The sequence below is a fragment of the Echiichthys vipera genome, assembly GCF_963691815.1.
Source record: "Echiichthys vipera genome assembly, chromosome: 5".
In the NCBI taxonomy this organism is placed as follows: Eukaryota; Metazoa; Chordata; class Actinopteri; order Perciformes; family Trachinidae; genus Echiichthys; species Echiichthys vipera.
The window spans coordinates 9,498,760-9,521,247 of NC_139830.1; the positions used below are offsets into that span (position 1 = coordinate 9,498,760).

Sequence of the window (22,488 nt, forward strand, 5' to 3'; positions counted from 1 at the left end):
CAAGACGAGTCTCTGCTGGAAGAAAATCTTAACTTAGTGCATCAATATATTATTGAAAACGTCCCAAACACAGAATTGTCTTACTCTTGACTTTCTGCCTTAGGTCCCATTAAACAATCACGCAACGCCACTAAGCAGTCAGACCCACTCAATCTTGTCTTGTTCATTCGTGTTTGACTTGAGGCAAAATGAGAGGCAATCTAGGTATCTCTGCTTGTCTAAATGTATTTTATTGCCATAAGTGCTGCTTCTTTGACTCTGAGATCAAATGTGAATTACTTTATGAATTCAGAGCAATAAATATATATCCTATTTGCTTTCTATTCTGCTTTTAGCTTTTAAGCTTTCAAGTGTGGATATAACTCTGTTCCTTTGTTGACAGTTCTGTTCTACTCAGCACACTCTGAGCTTTAATTGTGCCTGTAAAACAGAGTAAGTCTTAAGAAGTTCAACAAAGTTGCTGCCATAGTGTAAAAATGAGAAACCCATTTACAGTACATGTACTGTGGATTAAAGAGGAGATGGCCCGCAGAGTTTTCTCTCATGGCAATAATCTTACGTATCTTATGAACTACTTTCCACAAGGACTACAAGAGACTGTCCCTCAGGAAGAATGACTTGAAACACGTTAGATTTTTTACATTGTACCAAAGCATTAGACTAGACTTGCAAGCGTGGGGGTGATTTCAAAGGCTTTGACTATTACACACTTGTAAGTAAGGCAAGGCAAGTTTATTTGTATAGTACAATTTAACAACAAAGCAATTCAAAGTGCTTCACATTAAACATTAAAAGCATTGGGAGAAATAACACATAAAACATATACATTTAAAACACATAAAAGGTAATTTAGAACATATAAAATATTTAAAATGCATAAAAGGTCATTTAAAACCTATAAAAGATGGTTACAGTTACAGTGAAGTTTACTGAAAAGCAGCGGCAAATAGAAAAGTCTTCAGTCTTGATTTAAAAGAACTAAGATTTGCAGCAGACCTGCAGTTTTCTTGAAGTTTGTTCCAGATTTGTGGAGCATAAAAACTGAACGCTGCCTCTCCATGTTTCATTCTGACTCTGCGGACATAGAGCAGACCTGTCCCAGACGATCTGAGAGGCCTGGATGGTTCGTAGCTGAGCGAAATATCTGAAATGTATTTTGGCCCTAAACCATTCAGTGCTTTGTAAACCATCAGAAGTGTTTTGAAATAAATTATTTGACAGACGAGGAAGACAGAGGAAGCCAGTGTAGAGATCTGAACACTGGAGTGATACGATCGACGTTTTGGGTCTTAGTGAGGACTTGAGCAGCAGCGTTCTGAATTAGCTGCAGCTGTCTGATGGACTTTTTAGGGAGACCTGTAAAGACACTGTTACAGTAGTCGAGGCTGCTGAAGATAAATGCATGGAGCAGTTTTTCTAGGTCCTGCTGACACATAAGTCTGATATTTTCTTTAGGTGATAGTACGCTGACTTTGTAATTGTTCATGTCCATGATTACACTTAAGTTTCTGGCTTGGTTTGTGGTTTTTAGCATTACTGTTTGAAGTTGGGTGCTGACTTTTGATCGTTCTTCTTTGGCTTCAAAAACAATAATTTCAGTTTTTTCTTTGTTTAATTGGAGAAAATTCTGCTCCATCCAATTGTTGATTTACTTTATGCATCTGCTCAGTGCTTGTATTGGACTGTAGTCGCCTGGTGATATAGTTATGTAGATTTGTGTGTCATCTGCATAGTTGTGGTAACATATGCTGTTGTTTATCATGATCTGAGCCAATGGCAGCATGTAGATATTAAACAGAAGAGGCCCCAGTGCTATGATAGTGTTTTTGTTGTCAATGGAATAATCAGTGGCCACTCAAAAAACAAGATCAGATATTTAAAATGTGAAGTAAGGTTAGATTGACCCTCTTGTGAGAGTCACGAATGGAAAGAACCAATTGAACCCTCTTTTTTTAAATTAAGAGTTCTTTGTAGCTAACGTAATGTGTTATAATGTGTCATTATTTACTGGATGTACTGTACTGTTTTATGCATAATTATGTTGTGTATATGAATTGTATAATATGTATTGTTGCTTTCCACCTGACCTGAGACAACAGATGAAAATTAGAATTTACTAATCTACTGTTTGTTTTGTCGATTTTCTTAATAACAATAAGTCTTGTCCCTATTAAAATAACTAATAAAATAAACATTTAATTAGATAATGCATTTTAGGTGCAGATTTACAGTATCTGTACGATGCACCTTACACAAGGTGTAATTTTTTTTACAAGTATACTAATTAAATGAACAAAGTACTACAGACATGTTTGTAGGTCCACACTCGAACTATCAGAGAACTAGGTTTGCTTCTGACTCTCGAAAGTGGAGTCTGTTTGTCAGGAAGTGAAGTTTTAAGCCCCGCAGAGGACCAGACTGGAGCCTCGTGGCAGCTCTGCAAAAGGGAGCTTTATTTATAGCGGTTGAACAACAGGAAGGAGAAAAGGAGGCCAATTCTACCTGGCAAGATATGTAGGAATGATGACATCGGCTCAGTGGAGTGTGAAGTGAGCACGAAGAGGTTGGTACAGTGTGATAGGTCGAACACTGTTGGGGAAGAGAGGGGGTGAAAAGTGAGGCGAAAAGAAAATAGACAGTGAAGCGGTGACAGAGGTCCCTAGGTATCAGGTCAGAAAGTTCCTCCGATGATCAGCCACACTACATAGAACTGGGAAAGAAGGGAAGATTTATTCAGTAAGTGCGTTTACAGTTCATGCATAAAAATTCTAACCTCCAGTCAAAGTCATATTCTGGCCCATCAAACACAATTGTCTCTATAAACAGTTAAAAGAAGAGCTTTAACATATTACTGAGGAGGGAAAAAAACTAGAGTAAACAGCTAGAGGTTTAACATCCAAGATAATATCAGCATATTTTTTCTGTTTGCTTAAATCTATAATAAAATTAGACATTTTACTTTCTGTTGGCATTTACATGCATATAATATTACACAGGATACATATCAAAGTAACACAGAATATTAATGTACGTTGAGTAAACACAGTACAATTGGGTCTTATATTTTGTTAGCCACCCAAAGCTGGAGACAGCATACTGGAAAATCAATTCCTATGTTTGCAAATTCTCACGTTGTGTCCTTTATTCCTCCTATATTTAGTCATCCATTATTCATTTTCAAATGAAATATATTTTTTTAAATGTCAAGAAATGAAACAGCCGCTTTACTTTCATTGTGTGACAAACTCCTCTGTAGTCTTGTATTCAGTAGTTGTTTACCTTTTGCCTCTCTTGCTCACAAAGGTTTTTGTACACAATCGAGTGTACTGTGCTGCTGACACCTCTCTGTATGGGCAAGTGTCCCGTATACTGAAATCTCTAACTTGGCTCAGCTTATCATTGGGGGTACTGCATGCTGGAGATATTGCTCCTCTCAGTGAGCTCTGCTTTTCAGCAATTCGTTCAGGTACCAGAAACCAGTGAATTCAATGCTCATCTCATGACAGGCTGCAGATACTGCGCCTGTTGGGTTTGGTGGGGAAGGCTTTTGTATAGCTTTGTTGTTATAGTTTTGTTGTTTTGAGCATTGGCGTATTAGTGTATGAAAAGCCACTATGACAGTATTCACCTGCACAGAAAACACAGTACATGCTCTCAGGAAACTGTTTGCACAGCATTTTATTTGACACCCACGATATCATATCATAGAAGGAATGAAGGTTTTGAATTGTTTGAGGGTTGTCAGCGTGAGAAGGCTAAAATTCAGTTTGACATTCAACAGCACATAATTAATTTTTAACAAACTAAACAATATGCATGTTCTCGATCCTCAATGATGACAGAAAACATGCATCATCTTAGCTTACATTTCAGTTTGTTGTGTCCCCTTTGAACCACCTGTATCCTGCACAACCCTCTGCCAGACCCAGCTCCACCCGCCCACCCTTTGAAGTGCTGCCAATACTTTAAATGCAAATAACATATCAGGCCAAACTAAACAGCAGTGTGTTTAGGAGGCATTTTTTGTAGGTAGAGATTAGTGAATAATTTAATGGCAAATCCAATCTGCAAGTGACAGGGGTGGTATGCATGTCTGTTAACTTGGCTTACAAGGCAGGGCTGTAGGGGGTGGCTGTCTCTTCTTTTCATTACAGAGGGCAGATTGGGAAATGGATCGGGCTCTGCATTCATTAGTGTGCACACAGAGGCGTGATTACAGCACACAGACCTCTAATTCCTCACCTGACGGGCTTTTCTCGCAGGGAAATATTCATCAATTGGAAATGAATGTTCCCCCTCATAAACACCTTTGATTTCAGCTTTCTCCAGGTATGACAACAATTAGCAGTTAAATAGCATTAGGTGCAATTAAAAGAAATGATGGGGAGGTAATCACTGGGTGCCCTCAGCTATCGCCTCCACTAATGTGTCTGAAATAGGCATAAGGAGAAGAAGGCGGTGGCTGTGGACCAGGTCCGGCCTTTAATTAAGGGCGAATGCCCCCAGTAACTCAGGTGTCACGGAAACAGCTTGATGGTTAAACCTAAGGGGATGGAAAGCCAAGCTAGAAACTCAACAAATCAAGATACTTTATGCACACATAGTCTAAGACTATTACAGCAGTCCCTCGAGCAGACTTTTCAGACGTCACAGTTATACTATAAAATGTATTCTTTAAAATCTTCAAGAATCTTTTTCATCCCGTATGGAGATCACTTTGATGAAATCAACAAAGAATATTCTACAGTTTTCCCCAAGTTATGTGTTTTTCTTGTCTCAAAATGTCATCATTCAGTAATGCTGGTGGTATTTGAGTGTGACTGAAATGTAAATTAAAATTGGATTCTAACTGCCAGTCTAACTGATTTCTGGTCTTCCAGGGAGCTATTTTTTTTTTCAGGCAAATTTGTTTCTTAATAAACTAATTTTTTGCATTTTTTTGAAAGGATAGCTTTGTTGATACTATTCCTTTTTTTTCTCTATACTTTCTCCTCAGATGTCAGTAATTTCAAGGACAGAAATGAGTTGTTGTGTCTGACTTTGGTTGGATCTATTGTGATGTGAAAGAAGACATGAAGGCGCTCTGTGTCTGAACACTCTCTCTGCATATTGAAGTGAAAGTGGTTAACTTGGATGCTTGCACGGCACTGTGCGTCACACAGACAGGCTTTAATTAGTTTTTAGGTTCTGTGTTACAATCGTCAGTGTCTATATTTGGATGTTGAAAGGCTTACTTCTCATATTTGTTCCAGAGTTTAACTTTGCCATTAGTGTTTGGCTCTAGTGACTGACCGCATTTTGGCATGGGAGTAAATGATCTGCGAAAAAATGAACTTTTTTAGACCACATAGGCGTGCGTGTCGCTTTTTCACTTGACCTCTTTTCCATTACAGAATTTGACAGAGCTCGTATTTAATATTCTGCTACTATTCTGGGCCTTTCAGAAATCCAATTAGGCCCCTGAATTTACTGGATTATGACACGACCATTTGGGATTTAAAAAGCCTCGGTTCAGTCTTTGTAGAGGAATTATCATAGATATTTTAGTGGGGAGAACATTTTAATTGGTGCTCTATTTGTGTGTGAAAACATGCAATCGTGAAATAAATAATCAATTTGCCCTCCGTTGTGATCACAAATGCAGACATGGTTTTCGTGCATCTGCGTTTTGGAAATGTGGGCATTTATGTATCTACTGGAACAGCAGGTATACAGCTATAATGAGGCTAGGTGTCAGTAAAATGTGTTTAATGATATCACAATGATGTTTTGCATTTTTTTGACAAAAATCATTGTCGCCAACAGTTTGACTCCATCCGTAGACTAGATGATTTTACAGCTAATAATTCCCAGAACTCCCCAAAACAATTCTCTGAGTATAGTGTGAATTTATATACATTAGCCCTCAGAATGATCTTGCAGCAACACATTTACTATGTAGTACACTTAATTATTCTGTCTGATTCACACCAGCTCATGGTCACATACACACACTAATTCATTTTGTTCTGTAAATGTATGCCATCTTGCTTTAAGTAATGCCTTCAGACATTTTTGTGGAGGCACTTGTAGGAAAAAGTGTAAGCCACATGTTGTTAACACCCCCCCCCCCCCCCCCACCACCACCACCACCACAACCCCGTTACACAGTGCATCCAATTTACACCTTCAGATGTTTTATTTTGAAACCGTATCACTTTTACATTGGCAAGGCAAATATCAAATTAGAAATCATATTGCAGACGACCGGCTGTATTTGTTTTCCATTGCCTTCTGAATTTCATTTGTGATGCTTGAATGATGCCCCCCCCCCCCCCCCCCCCCCCCACACACACACACACACACACACAATTGGAGTGGCGCAGGAGACACCATTTGTCTGATCTCCTTCATTCTTTATGCGCACAGGAGGTCTTGACATTTTTTTTTCTCTCTTACTGTCACATTTTGAGTAATTTGTTTGCTGAATCACACAAAAGGCACTCTCAGTTCAACGAGCATCCCCCAGGTTTGGCCAGGAAAAAAAAGTGTGCTCCTTCAAGCACAACTCTCATGTCCATGCAATGTTCTGATATTTTCCCCGGTTGTTTGGCATGCCAGGGGAAAACACACATTGTGTATTCACCAATCACAAACAGCAAGTGACAGAGGATATTCCGCTGCAGTAGCCAGATATGTAAAATCACTGGGAATGAGTTTCAGCCTGTGCGGTGCCAGAATGATCTGCAAGTATAATGGTTCTGGCCTGCATGGACTAATCCAAAGTAAGGGAAGTATTTAATGAATTTAAAAGACCTATTTAGTATTACACCATTTTCCAGAGAAGCATCCGTCATTTTTTGGACTATTCCCTCAAGGCCTTGTCTACTTCACCATGATGTTGCTGCCATAGTGATACCTTTAAATTGATGTAGTTGGAGTCATTGTGTTGGACGTTCACACAATGGATGCATCTAATGCTTCCCTCTAAGTGTGCTCCTCACTCGACCTGGGCTTTGATATTCAACCAGACTCAAGGTGAATTCTCACTGTGTTTTATGGCGTGTCCAGAAGTGATTCTTGTTTGCTGTGGACAAGCAAGCCATATATCACCATGCCATATTTGCCTTCCAATCCCTCTCCATGTACTTCATTTCTGTCTGTTGGAGCTCATTAAACAAGGCTAAGGGACTGAGTGAAGTGAGCAGTATGTCCTGAGGAGGAAGCTTGTCTTCCAAAAGAATTACCATAACCTAGGGCATCTATCCTCCAGGCATGCTGGTCTACCTATCCTCTGTCTGTTTGAAGTGGCCCTGAACTGTGTGTGTGTATATTTGCTATTATTAGGAGGTGAACTGCTGGGAGGTATAGAAAAAAGCCAGGGAGAGCAGCTATTTTTAACAGCTGGTGCTTAGCCCTGATCCTTGTTTTCACTTCCCTTTCTTTTTTTTTCTCATCTTTGAGCTTTCCGTATGCTCCGTTGCGAATCTTACCTCGTGCCGGCTGGGCATCGGTGCATTGCCACCTCATTCAACCCCATGCGCTGATGAATTGCAAGGTATCACGCTCTTCTACCTTGGCAATAGACACAGAAGTTGGCACCAGACGAAAAGAAAGTATAGTGAAGCGTACAGTAAGAGCACCATAGATTTGTATATATAGGTGCTATTTTAAGAAAACTACTCATGTCAAAACATCTCTTTTAATTCAATTAATTCAGATGAGATTAATGAACTGCACAGCCAGGCTTTTAAATAGTTTTTTTTTTATGCACACAGTCAGTGATATACGCTAGTCCTCACTGACATTGCAGTGCTAATGCAGGCAAGAGAACCCCTCCTCTTCTCCTGTGTAAGCACCACAAGCTGAGAGCCGAAAAATAAGCATCTCTCTCTCTCTCTCTCTCTCTCTCTCTCTCTCTCTCTCTCTCTCTCTCTCTACTCAAACATTTGTCTTCTCAGTTTTGTTTGACTATCATTTCCTTCTCTCCCTCCTAAAACTACATAACTCTCTTTCCATTCATTTTTTTTCTTTGACCCTGTAACTATCCTTTTCCCATCCTGCCAAAAGAGAAGAAACAGAGTCACTGTGGAAAAAGATATCCCATCCCCACCCCCATATCAGCTGCTTTCCTCAATCACTTCAGCTGATATGATAATCTCTTGATCGCCTTGATCATATTGTTCAAAGACATGAGGGTGATATGACTGTGATTATATCGTCCTCTAAAAATATCCAATGTGTGGTTGCTGTCATTCTAGACCAAGAGAGTCGCAGGGAATCGTTCCTCTATTCTACTCATTCATCTGTAAAAAATAAACAAAAAACAAAAACATGATTTAACTGTTCTGCTTCCAGATAGCTATTTTTGGTTCTGAATGTGAGGTATAATTATGGCAACCATATGGCATTTTTTCGTATCTGTATTTTAACGGCAACACAGAGGTCATTCCGCCACCCGTGTTCAATGCTGAAGTTAACAGTGTTGTCAAGGCTACCGCATGCAGGATGTGAGCCCGGTGCTGAACACGTAATTTTCTCCTTCCATTTTTAAACCCATGACCACATCCTATGCATCACGCAAATCCTAATGTATCCCCTATCTTCCAGATTATGAACCTCACACTAGTTTCAAAACGCTGCAGCTTTTGTCTTATTTTAGTGATGGTCAGAGAATCAAAGTGGTCAAAAAAAAGGCAGTTGTGGATATTCTGGGGCACTAACCAGAGATTTTATTGAGGCTGAATGGCCAGTATGATAAACCTCGGCTATTAGCCTACACACCATAACAGTGAATACCCACACAGAGAGAGCAGAGAAAGGGAAGGATGAAGGTTATGAAAGACTGTAGATGGGAAATGAGAGAGGAAGTGACAGAGTGAGAAGACAGAGAGGCGGCACAATTGGCCTCGGCCCAACAAATTCATTTTGTGGGGCCACAAATCAGTCAGTGTTATGTGAGTCAGAATCGTCAACTCGTGTTTGCAGCGAAGCAGCAGCAAGTGCTCACAGTATTGGAGCATGATCAAAGTGGACTGTGGTGCGGGTGAAAACCCACTGGAGTGGGCCTGGAAAGCATTTTGCTTTAATTCACTTAAGTTCCTTGTTTAGCTTATTTAATAAATGCTAGTGTTAGAAGAATTAAATACCACCCTGTTATCCACCTACAGCACAGTAGATGACCCTACGTGGAGCAGAACAGTTCAGTCATGCATAAATGGCAACTATTCCCACAGGGCATGTAGTGTATAAAAAATACCTCATTTAACCTTATCTTGTGAGTGTACATCCAGTTAAACTGACTCACCATTTTATAGAAGCGAGTTCATTAGGTATGACTCTTCCTTTTCCAGCGTAATGTATTATCAGAGAATAGTATTAAGTGTATTCTAAATACAGCACACTGGTTCAGTTACCCAATCAAAACATACACATCCTGAAATACAAGGTGAATATTCTTGTATTGTACATCACAGTGTGTCTTTATTAGAAAAGCCTCTAGAGTGGATTTTTTCATCATGTGCAGCAGCCATAACACTCACTACAGTAATGAGCCAGGTGATATTTAGTGGGTGGCCGTCCTGACTAAAGCGAATTGACAGCTGCATGCTAGGTTGTAATTTGTTTCTTATAAAACCCCAGTTTGGTGTCCAAGCTCATTACATGTGAGGATGTGTCACACAGGCAGTATTTCACTGGTAAATAAAGAGCAGTTTCAAGCACACAGAGCCTCCAGTCTCCAGGGCTAATGCAATATGCAATCATACCTCTGCTAAGATACGGTGTACAAAGCTGCAGTTTCACAAGGCAATTGCAGTGTGGCGTACTGTGGGTTACAACTTGTTTGTTCATAAAGAATTGAAGAAGAAATAACTATTTTGTCATTCAGATTTCTGTATCTGAATGATGAATTCCAAGCTGCTTTCTTAGAAAGACATCAGACAAATACCACTTTAGAACACCGATATGCTAAAGAGGACATATTATGCTCATTTTCAGATTCATACTTGTATTTTTTGGTTTCTACTTTAACATGTTTGCGGGCTTTAATGTTCAAAAAACACATTATTTTTATCAATTGGCTGTTTGAATATACCATATTTACCCTTGTCTGAAACACTCTATCTCTTTAAGCCCTCCTCCTGAAAAAGCCCAGTCAGCTCTGATCGGTCAGCGTTTCAGTATTGTACATAAAGTATACTGACAGACATCTTTTCAATTAATTTCTCATATTTGAATTACACAATACACTCACCTGCCATTAATTACAGAATCAAGTCCTAATCAAACAGACGGCTAATGCTTGCTAATTAGCCATCAGGATACATTTGCTGACATTAAAGCAAGAAGGACATGTAATCATGAAACTTTTACGACTACCCAACTGAGAATCTTGTAATTATTCACCACCTGCGGGCGTTTTGTTTTTTTAAAGCTTGCTTGTTAGCAGAGGATAGCAGCTGTAGTTAGCATTTTACAGCAGTTCTTTTGGGAACCTTATTCCCGGAAATAGCCTGGTCCTAAATAGCTAGCTCTTAACAGGGATGCATATATTTTGCTAGAGGATGCGACTATATCATGCCAGTTGATCAGGAACCAAAGAAGCGTATAGTGTCGAGTGTGAAGTTGTTTGGATGAGCTGTTCTCAAGAAGTTGTAAGGAGTACCGGAGGCCAAACACAATCCAAACAGGCACTGCGCTAGTAGGGTTACCAACCGTCCCTTGAAAAATGGAATCGTCCCGTATTCAGAAACAAAAGTATGCATCCCGTATTGAGCTGAAAAGGGATGCACTTGCAAATGTCAATAGAATGAATTAATAAATTGCGCCTTATAAGAACATTTACGGTAAACTTATTCTCAGCATCTTCTGCTCTGTGACCAATGAGCTGGCAGCACACTCACACACAAGCGTGACGATCCAGAAACCCGCACAGCTCATTGGTTGAGGTACTGTTGCTTGCGAAGAAGATACCGGAAGACAACAAAGCAGCATGGACAGCAGTGATGCCGACAGTACTTTACAGGTCTCGGACGGTACATCTTCTAGCAGCAATGCAACAAAAATGCAAAAATACTGAGAGGAATGGTTATAAGGATAAACATGGGTGGTAAAAGTGCACAATACCATCTATGAAGTGCACTGCGCTGTGTGCTTAGCCCATGGTGGACTGACTGACCTAAAGTGACAGGCCACCAGTGGTGGGCAGTAGAAAAAAAGGAAACATAGGGACACCAAAACTAGGGGCACCCGAGACCAATTTATCATTCACCAGGCAACGCCAGAGGCAGATATGGTATGTAAATAATGATTTTAACCCTCTGGTTAAGGTTCATATGGGAAATTACAATGAATGTCTGAATTGTATGGAGAAATATATAACAATATTATTTTCTGTGTAATAAGCAAATACAATTGCTAGATGAGTACATTTAGTAGATAAATAATACATCAAACTAATACATAGATGAATAACAATAATTAATAGTAATTAATTAAAGGAGAGCTCATTGTCACTCTAAGTTATCTCTGTGGCACTGAAAGACAAACAGCTCGTGGCTGCAGCAAGAGCCCAGAAGAAGTACAGACGGACAAAACAAATAGACTGACTACAACTGTAGGCTACAGTCATGGCCTTTGAGGCACAAGTGTTTTTTGTTTTTAAGTTTTACTTTTCTTGTTGCTTTAATGGTGTACTATGTTCTGCTTTGTATTGTTTTATATTAATTTAAAGAGTTTTAAGTTAAGCAAGAAATATATTTATTTTATTCTCTTAATTTTTGTTATTTTGTATAAAAAAATGCTGATAATTTTTTATTTTCTATGTGTTTATATCACTCAAATGTGCATCTAATTCAATTAAGGTTTGAGTCAAAGAGTAAAAACAATCGCTTCACATATACAAATAAGGGCTAAAAAGATTCAGTACACCAGGAAAAATGAAGGCAGCCGGCCCTGCCAATAAGGTGTCCCTTATTTTTTTTCAGGGAGTTGTCAACCCTATGCACTAGTATGTAAAATATCTCATTTTGGAATAAACCTCTTTAAATTGTTTTTCTTTTTCCCTCTAGAAAAGTACATGCATGTAAAATCCAACCAACTGTGTTGTTGTTTGTGCATTTGAATAAATGGAAATAGCACACTATTTTTGTAGCAAGAGGTTGAAGCAATCTCTGTTTAGAGTTAGCTGCAAGGCATCCCAGAGGACTCTGGGACTTGTAGCTGCACTTGATTGTGTTTCTTCTGTCCATGTCTCTGGAGCGTTTGCAGCAACTCAAGCGTGATACTTTCTGTATAAAGTACCTGCCACCTGATTCCATCATGATTGACATATGAGGCCGACCAAACCTTCATTATCATATTCATTACCTGTGTTATTGGAAACCACACATGCGGGGCTGGGCTTTAAACCCCTTATGCAGGCGAGGTTAGTCGTGCCTCTTTCCTCTAGCTAATGTTAGTCTTATATGAAACTGCTCTCATCATGACTTGTCCTATCCACGCTGTGACTAGGTGTGCATGTGGCGAGATCCCATCAGGGCAAATTAGGAAGACCATGAATAAACTTCTCCGTGAAGAAAGAGGCAGAGAATTACGATAGACATCAGAGTAGCACCTCCAAGCAGGCCTTAAACTAAAGTTATGTGATTTACCCCCACATGGCTGACTTGGATAAAACCAGAATCTTGTTGCTAACAGTTGTGCAATATATATATATATATATATATATATATATATTCTAACTTTGGTGATAAATGAAACCTGTACCCAGCCTGAAAGGTAAGGACAGAGATGGAGACTTGTGTTCACAGCCGGAAAAGTGATAAATGGAAACAGTGATAACCAGAAATGAACTTTTTATCCGTATAGTCGGCTTCTCTGTTTTTCATAATTTGTTACTGTAACATCCCATCCATCAACCAAAAACGATTTGATATGAGTTGGTAGGCAATGTTAATCATTCAGACTGTTTGCTGACAGCATCATGAATGAGGACTAGAAAGAGAACATTTTTACCTGACATCTGAGCCTTTTCATTTTCTGAGATCATGTAATTCCCCCTCAACAAACTTTTATATACAGTATGTTTGTGTGTGCTAATTCAATTGTTGCTTGTGAAAGCTGAAGTCAAGAAATCATGTGCAACCAGTTGGGACTCCTTATGAATGGACGGATCAATTGATTGATTTATGTAAGTGTGTTAATCCTGGTCGCCTGCAGATGGTCCTAAAATCCCCTCAGCATGATTAGCAGCTTCCTACTGAGAATACTAAGTAGCCACAACAGCACACATATCAGAGATCAGACAGGTGTGTGTGTGTGTGTGTGTGTGTGTGTGTGTGTGTGTGTGTGTGTGTGTGTGTGTGTGTGTGTGTGTGTGTGTGTGTGTGTGTGTGTGTGTGTGTGTGTGTGTGTGTGTGTGTGTGTGTGTGTGTGTGTGTGTGTGTGTGTGTGTGTGTGTGTGTGTGTGTGTGTGTGTGTGTGTGTGTGTGTGTGTGTGTGTGTGTTGGCAACCTTTGGTATTGGTATTTCTCTAAGAGACAACAATTTTCCTGATTGTTTAATCACTTCGCTGAGACATGTCTCTCTCATCCCTTGAAAGAAAAGGAGCATCACTGATATTTTCAGTAACCCAGGCTCAGCGAGGCACGGTGGAGCCCCATGATCATCTGTATCTAAAGAAATCCCTTAACAGTCAGGTGTGTGTGCGCGTGTGTCACATGGTCCACATTGGCCAATAAGGGTATTATTGCGTTGTGCTGAACTTTTCATTTCTTGTCATACTTTCTTGGTAGGGCTTGTCAAAGGAATGATCTTGCTTCACTGGTCACTGCATCAGTCACGCCTCAGCCCATAGTTGCTCTGGAAAATTGCCTGGGCTTTAGAATAGTCCCCAGCTCAAGGCATGGAATTGTCTGTGACCAATATCTTTTTTTTCCTTCAGAAAATGATTTTTTTCCCAATTCTGGGGTTATTCAGACAGCCCTAAAGCATACACAAGATAATCCTGCATCATTTTTCTGTGCCTAGTTAAAAAAAAAAAAAGAAAGGAAAGGAAAAATCGCACAGCTCATTGCATCCTTTGGCTCTGTGTCCCTACTTTATTTCATCTTCCCTTATCTTCATATTGTAGCAGAAGGTAGCCAAAAGCATAAAGTCAGGTCTTTTTAGTAGTACTATGTTGTTTTTTACAAATGTGTAACAATGAGGCGAGTATGGTACAATATTTCCTTACTTTACTAACATTTATCCAGTTAATCAGACAATATAAAATAAATGTCATCACCTAAAAACTTTCAATTTCACTACACAGACCACTTTCACATTCAAGTAGTCATGTGATCTATTGTGGCTATAATCTATTGATTATAGCCACTTTGCATGCAGCATCTTTAACTGTAAAAGTGTATTTATGTTATGATAGCTACATATATTTCTGATTTTACTAAATATTGTGAATAACTTCACCAAGGAATAATTATTCCTGTCTCTACAATTAATTTCTTTCAGGAGCATCACACCTCTCTCCATATCAGATCAGGTCCTCTTGGCCCCTGATAAACGAAGAATCTTCTAGTACAAGTAATCCTTTCAAAAATGCAATCACACGTTTGACCTTACAGGCTCCGCTGGCTGGGAGAGCGTAAGGGGATAGAGAAGCATCCTTCAGTCATTTAACAGACTAATGGAACAGGTTTGTTCGAAAACCCCTTGACATCCCAAAAGAAGCCTTCACCTTTTAACACACAGTATCAGTTTGCAGGGTTGCCCTTCACTATTGGAAAAAGAAGCAGGGGTGTCTTTTTGTGTAAAATTGTACTTTAGTTTCTCTTGAATGGAGAATAAATATAAATATTTGGTTCTTCAGTGACATCTAGGGTAATTCTTGAATCTGCCCTGTGGTCAAAGGGTTTATCAAAAGCTTGGCCATTTCCACAATTGATGGGTGACATGTGTGGAAGATGCATGCCCTCCTACCACACCCACACCTGACATAGAGTATGATTCAAAGCGTCTGCTGATTTACCACCATATGGCTCACATCACTCATTTCCCCAATGACCAGGATGGAGAGCACTTCATCAAGGAGAGGCCGGCAGTGGTTATTGTCGTGGTTGGGATTTGTACAGAACAGAGGGGGGATGGGACAGGGGAATCTTCTCTAAATCAGCCAAATCAAACAAACATCCTCTATACTTCACCTGCTCCACCTTCCACCCACCCACCTCCCCTTATCCCTCAATCAAGCCAGTCTTGTTTGTTTGCAAAACAAAACAGGCTCACAAGCTCTCTCCGTCCTGTGTCAATAAACCTGAAGAGGCAAAGCAATCAATGACAAAGAAGGCATTCAATTTGTGTTTAAATCAGAGGATAATCAGCTAATTTGCTTGGTTCAATGTGGTATCCTAAGCTCCCCACAGAGGCTACTCGAATGTCCCTGTTGGGCATAAAGATTGTTTTCTCATTTTACATAAGTCAGTTAACTGTGGTCAAAGGGGTTGAGTTATACAACTGCCACAGTTTTTCATTCATATGAGCGTATGTGTCAGAAAAGTATGCACTCATAGAACGGTGAGTCTACAAAAGAACAGAGAAGGCAGATTTGGGGAGCGGAAGATTAAATTTTATGCTCTGGTTGTGTTTTTGTTAGCAGTAGATCATTGAAATCATGCACAAATTAGCTTACATGTAGTTTATTTTGCATAAATTAGGTTTCTTTGTCAAGACCGGCATTAACAAAACTATCCACTTTTATTTGAACACAGGCTAAATAATGTATGTGTCTGATTTTTTATGTGGAGTGAAATTAAATAATTGTTTTGGACCAGTATTATGATGTTATTGCAGCTCAGTTATATAGTGTGTTGTTCATTCATTCACTATAATGAAAATTAAATTCATAAAAAACAAACAAATAACCTCCTAAAAATATTTTTTCTTTTTGTATGCTAGAGACGAGCAGGATACAGCATTTTCCCATAACTACTAGTGTGGAAAATGCCGGTGTTGAGAAAAAACTCATTCTAATGTGGCGTACAATGTGGTAGAGGTTATATTCCAACGTGATTGATCTGTTTATCCCTGAACTGGTGAAGGCAACCATTACTTTCCCCAAAGACAGAGTCATGCGATTAAAAAAAAATAAAAAAAACAACAATCAGTCTTATTTCATTCTTCCAAATGACACCATCATGTGTGATGGTTTATGAGTCCATTTACTCTTCGTTTGCTGGATGAATTCATTCATTCAATCCTTCAATCATTTCCATTCCGCAGATTAATTTACCTATTCACCGCAGACTAACAAATGTAAAATAAAACTGGGTATGCTGCTTGGTTGCTGCCTGTATGAGATTCAGTCATCTGCCTCGCCTTTAATTAGAGCATGATAACATGTTTTTAAACTCTATCCTTCTCGGGCTCATGTTCCCCGAGAAAGGCTCATAAATAAATTGAGGAGGAACATCCACTTTTGAACTCACTGGGCTTTAAAGTACAAGAAGACAAGCGCGGCGCTCAGAAATGTGGAGCAGGAGATGACAAGAAGTGGTTTTAAATGCTCCTCCTCCTGTATCACAGATTATAATGGGTTAATATGTAAAATACAATAAAGTAAAATGTGCAATGTGGTCGAGAACTTAATTCATCCTGATCAATAAACCTGCCTCTGTGCATATGACATGGAAAAAGGAAATAAAATGTTTACAGTAGTCCCAATAGGCTTTTTATATCCATAGTTGTGGTCTCTACACTACATGGCACTGCTGTTTAACACATCTCTGACTGGATGTTAGAAACTGCTGTGTGTTTTAAGAGAGGCTAAAATAATGAACATTAACGTGGAGTGCATTTATTTTATTGGTTTTAGAAGGAGCTGACAAATCTGAATGTTCCTATGGTGGGGTTGCATGGTATAAAAGGGAATGAGCTTTACTGACCCATAAACAAACATCAGATCTGGATCAATAAGCCGAGTGGCCAATGCCGCATTGAGATGCTCACCATAAATCTCCGAGGGCCGCCCTCTCCCTCATTAAATTATAAAGGATCTGCGAGCCGTGAAACACTAACAGTGAAGCATCACACTGCTTGCTAAATATAGAGAGGCCTAAACAAAAGAGTTTTTTTTTTTTCTTTCGCCAAATCCATATTGTTACTCAAGAATCCTTTTAACTATCCACTTGTCTCATTTCCCTGAGGTCAGGAGGGAGAGGCCAAATCCAGGCATCCCGGTGTGCTCTTGTGTGTGTTTGCAGGGTGTCGTTCGTGCGTCAACAAAACACTTACATGTTCCTGTGATGTCATGATGAGGGAGATACAGCTGTTCTGGTGGACGGGAACACTTGCACCAAGGGGGCTCCGTCTCTGCTAGGACGTCCAAGGTGCTTCTTGTTGCTCCAATTTAAATTGCAAATCCACTTAAAGTACATAAGTCAGGAGTGCTCCCGGCTAAAATGCAAGCCGTGTTGGGTCTGGAAGATTTTTTAAAAAATCATGGACCTAGCACTTAGGAGAATTGCATTTTCATGAACCCCCTCCAAAAACAAGGAGGGGGAGCCCCAACATATGAGCGTTGTCATCTCAAAATGGGGCATCCCACGCAGCAAATTATAAATATTCTAAAACAATATATTCCCCCTAATGTCTCATAATAAATTCCACAGCTGGTCATATGTTTTCAGCACAGTGATAAATGGGTGTGTGAAGATTGCCGTGTTCTTGGTGATGTGAAACTAATCAGAGAGAAAGACCAGTTTCCACACTAGTGACTTTTCAAGGCCCCATGGTATAAATATCAACCATCTGTGCAGCCATCTGCATTGGGGTGCTATATCATGCACCAAGGCCAAACCACCAAACGCAGACAGGTTTCCTCCCATGGCACTATCTACACCGCTAGCAAGACAAGTAACCTATCGCAGAATCACTACTATCAACAATGGATCTGCCCCATATATTATGTAGTGTTCCTTTTATACATAAGTGAGGTCATGTTTTAAAGGAGGTATCCTGATAACCTCAGTGCTGTATAATGCATAGTATAGCTGCATACCCTGCCTCCAGATCTCATCTTTCTGTAGAAAACCTACTTTGTGAGGGGAAAATTGAACATAGATGTAATATATGTTGGATCAGGTGCATTTTCAGTCAAGTGTTTTTATCTGAGCTAAGATTACAGTATGACTGCAATGATTGCAGGGGCAAACATGTTGAATACAACCAGCCATCCATCATAGTGTGACAGCTGATATTGCAGCAGATTGGAGTAGTTTTCTTTTGGTTTTTGTACTTTACTACACTGTGCTGGAGCTGACTTGTGCAGGGATGAGTCGCAATGAGACCATGACCTTTCATATTCAGCTGGAAATAAAAAGGTAAAAAGACCCAGACGAGTATCATTATGAAGAAAATACCCGACATGACATCACCGTGTCTTTTCTTATCTGCCTCTTGCAACATCTGGAAATATTTCTTGTGTATTTGTTGCACTCTCTGTGTCTCATCTCTGCATGCATGTTTCTTTGTGTCTGCAGTGAGGAAGAAAACAAGAGGGACAGGGTGTGTGTGTGTGTGCGTGTCTACTTGTGCATGTGAGACATTGTTTCAAGCTATCTAGTTATTGGAACGGAAAGGAATGGAGGAAGGCTGGTGCTGAAGAGCAGGACACTTGAGGGGGAAAGAGAGAGCGAGAGAGCAGAGGGGCCACTGGCTAGTGAAAATCCTTTTGTTATTTCTGTAGATTGTTGAGACACAGAAGAGGGGGGGGATTAATTTGTCTCAAGGTCTGAGAGCAGCCATCAGCAGACAGCAGCTCCCCCCCATGCTGTTTGTTTACCTAACTTAGACCATGCTGCTCTTGTAAAAATAGCTTACCCAAAGCCAACGGTGGGATAAATCTTGTGTGGCAGTTTTGAAATGATTGATAAAATAATCCTAAAATTGAGAAGCTGGTGGACAAATAAAAAACAGTAAGCGAGCAAAAATATGCCTTCTAGTTCAAAACTGATGTTTAACATGCCTTTGATCAAAAGCATGCGTCATCACAGCCTGCAAAATATAAATAGCCCAGAAAACCTATCATGCTATGAATTTAAAACATGCTGTTTGTCCTGTTTCTTGATGTAAATCCTTACCAGGTTAGCCTGACAACTCAAATCCTTACAAAAAAGGTACACAACACAAACAAATAAATGACTGATTCTTAGTAACACAGGTTAGTGGATTTATACAAATGCACAAAAATGCTAGGTCTGCAAATACCAATTTTGATTATTTTAATCTTTAATTAATTTGAAGATGATTGCCAGGCTTCTGTCAGTCTGCCCCAGGGCAGCTGTGACTACTACGTAGTTTACCACCTCCATGTATGTCTGTGTGAATGAATGGAACCTGGACTCTGTAAAGTGCCTTGAGCGCTTTACAGAGTCCATAATAAAGCTCTTTATTACAGAGTCCATAATAAAGCCATAATAATAAGATAAATGAAATGGTTAATCAACTATCCAAATAGTTGCTGCTTAATTTTCTGTCAATCAGCTCATGAATTAATCAACTCATGATTTCAGCCCTAAAAGGTCCAAAGAGTGCCGTTAAACTATGTCAAATCACATATGATATGTTAGAGCAATGTCATAGTGATACCATATTAAATTGCAAAATAGTTTTAGATAACACTCTCCCTATATTAATATTGCAGTTATATGGCATTTGTAGATAGAAAACCCCATGCAATTCTATAATATACTAGTATTTGCTCATAACATAAGATGAACATTAATTTATATTTAAAAATGCTCGTGCCTGCAACACCTAAGATGACGTCCTCTCAACAAGCCTTTTGGTGTTTGTTGCAGGATGCTCGGGCTGTGTAAGAGAACTTCAGACTCTAGAGGTCTCCATCCTTCAGCATCCCCTCAACATCCACCTATTCGCCCTCCTCCTCCTCCTCCTCTTTGGCATTTTGTGCGGCAGAGAAGGGAAGGAGGAGAGACTGCTGAGGAGGAGACAGAGGGGACCCTGAGACAACACGTCCCACGCCAGAGCCAGACAGCCAGGGAACTTTGATTTGACGCCAAGTAGCACTGCGATGAAAAGACGATGAAGAGAAAGAGCCACGTTTCTTGTTCCTGGGAGGCTTAGATATGTACGGGCGTGTGCAACATATGATGTCCTTGGACTCATATGCTCAATGAAGATTGATTTAGCTCTGATTTCGCTCTCTATACGCTGATGGTACCGCTTCGTTGTGGCCGCACTTGGGTCAGCCGAATGCATTTGAAGGCAGTCTGAGCGCATTGTTTCCAGCTCCGTTACATATGGGATTTCCAGTCGTGATGTCTGCAATACCTCGCTCTTTGTTTCTGGGTAAGTCACTTCCCATTCCTCTACAAGATCATGCATTCATTTCAAAAGCAGTGGAGCGTAATGTCTGTCACTGACGATGTGTGTCGTTATTGTCTATATTTACCCAGATGTTTTTATGACACATTTTTATTGTTTGACGCGTCCTTAACAACACATCTGGGAAATAGTGCCAGCCTCGATTTAGAATGATGTCAGACTATATTTATTTTTCCTTTTTATTTTTGCACCGTCGCACTTTGTAATGCGCATAAGACATTTCTAATCGTTTTTAGGAGTATCTTGGAAAATGGAAACGGTCCACCTTCATTTCCAGACCATAGGCTGCACTACTTGGGGGGGGCGAATAAAGGGGATAAAAGTTCGCCTGGACCCTCCCTTTAAATCTGTTCTCCAGATTTATTGACCCTGTAAGTGCATCTATTGACAATCATTCTTCATAAACACTCATGCTGCACATTAGCTAAATACCTTTTACCATTATTTTTACAAAAGCAAAAAAAAAAAAAAAAGGGCAATCACTAAGACGCCACAAGGGTACACGTATCCCATACTGTTAATTAATGTTCGGCCCAATTTGAAGTGTCCTGAATATCATTTTGAACTGAATTAAAATAATGTGTTGTGGGTACATCATTTTGAATTGAAAATGTCTGTTTATTGTGATCATAAATGAAGTTTTACCCTTTACGTTATCACCACTACTGCTGATACTAATACCAGTATGATTACATTACAGTGGTGTAGTTCCAGACTCAGAGCTAAATGAGAGATTGTTAAATTCTACATCCACTTCACTGATGTGGAAGTTACTGTAGCACATGTGTGAGAGAATTCACACTCCTTACTGTTCTCTTCACCCGCAGTGACATTTTCCCAGCTGGGTGTAACTGGAGATAAATCAGCATTATCCAAGAGGGCGTTTATAGTTTGAAGTAACTGAATAAGAGTATTTGGTATGAATAGCTGTGGAAATACCCGAGGTAAAGTAAGAATGGTTGGAGAGTGGACATATGAGGAATAATGCACCAGAGAGCTGACATCTCATCTTTGGTTTGAGTCCAAAAGTCGTGCTCTAGTCTGCTTGAAGCTGGCTGGTGGAGTTGTTGCAGTCTGGAGAGACATCAAAAGAATAATTTGTGTTTCATTTTTCATTTCATTAGTGTAGACATACAGCTGGTGTTATTTGCTTTTGCTGGATGTGGATTGTGCTGTAGATTTGTAAATGCCTTAAGAGCTTGTTATCTCCAGCTCCCATTGTTCAGTTACTTATGCTGTGACCTCTCAGGGGAGTACCCTGCCCCTTTGCCTAATGCATTCTGGGAAAGACTCCGGTCCCCTGTGACCCTGAATAAGATAAGTGGTAAAAACATAAAAGTGGACGGAGATCTTGTGTGGACCTGCATAGATGCTGACTTGTTAAGGCTTACATCTGACAACCAGTGAATCCCCAGTATGCGCTTAGTGGTAATGGCCACTGATCCCGCGCCTTAACCAAAGGAGCTGACTCTGCAATGGACACTGCATACCGATATGTTTTTTTTGGTTTCAGTCATCAGCCTGGTTGTATTAAATAGTTATGTGATTCAAGCAAAACATGCAGATCCTCCAAATAGCAGTTCCCTACTGATGACGAAAAAAAAACAGTTCTTAGCTGGCAGAGCTGAGCCAGCAATGCCAAGGCGAAAACATTACACATGGAATTATGCAACGGTAATTTACTCCCCAATTAAAATAATAATGGTGCACTTTTCCTAAAATAACCATCAGCCTGTGCCTAGAGTATTAAATGACTTGTTGTTGCCATGGTGAGGCATCTTCTCCTTCTTCTGTCATGTCACAAGATATGACTATAAAACAATTTGTGCAGCTATTGTTAGGGTGGATGTCCAGTGCAGCACAGCAACCTGGGCCATTTGTCTCTCATGCAAGAACAAAAAAAATCTGCCAGTCAGCTGAAAGAGCATATTTCCCTGACCAGGAAGATATGTGGCTTTTCAGGCTAGGCTGCTCTGCTGCGCCACACTGAAGGACATTTTCAAGTTATAGCCAGTATTAATTCAAGATAAACACCCAGGCCCAGAGGAAGTGGCTGTTTTATTATAAAAGAATCAATAGCCATTAATAGGGGCTCATTTCCTTTTT

At 39.8% G+C, this 22,488-nt stretch overlaps 1 protein-coding gene across 1 annotated transcript in view; it reads left to right on the forward strand.

Annotated features, from left to right (window-relative positions):
* Positions 1-20,007: 20,007 nt before the first annotated feature.
* The window catches only part of clmpb (CXADR like membrane protein b), a 65,490-nt gene continuing 63,009 nt past the window's right edge, over positions 20,008-22,488 (forward strand). The window contains exon 1 of the mRNA XM_083913852.1: positions 20,008-20,346. Coding sequence (XP_083769978.1) covers positions 20,298-20,346 — 49 coding nt within the window. The 5' untranslated portion in view covers positions 20,008-20,297. The remainder of the gene's footprint in view (positions 20,347-22,488) is intronic.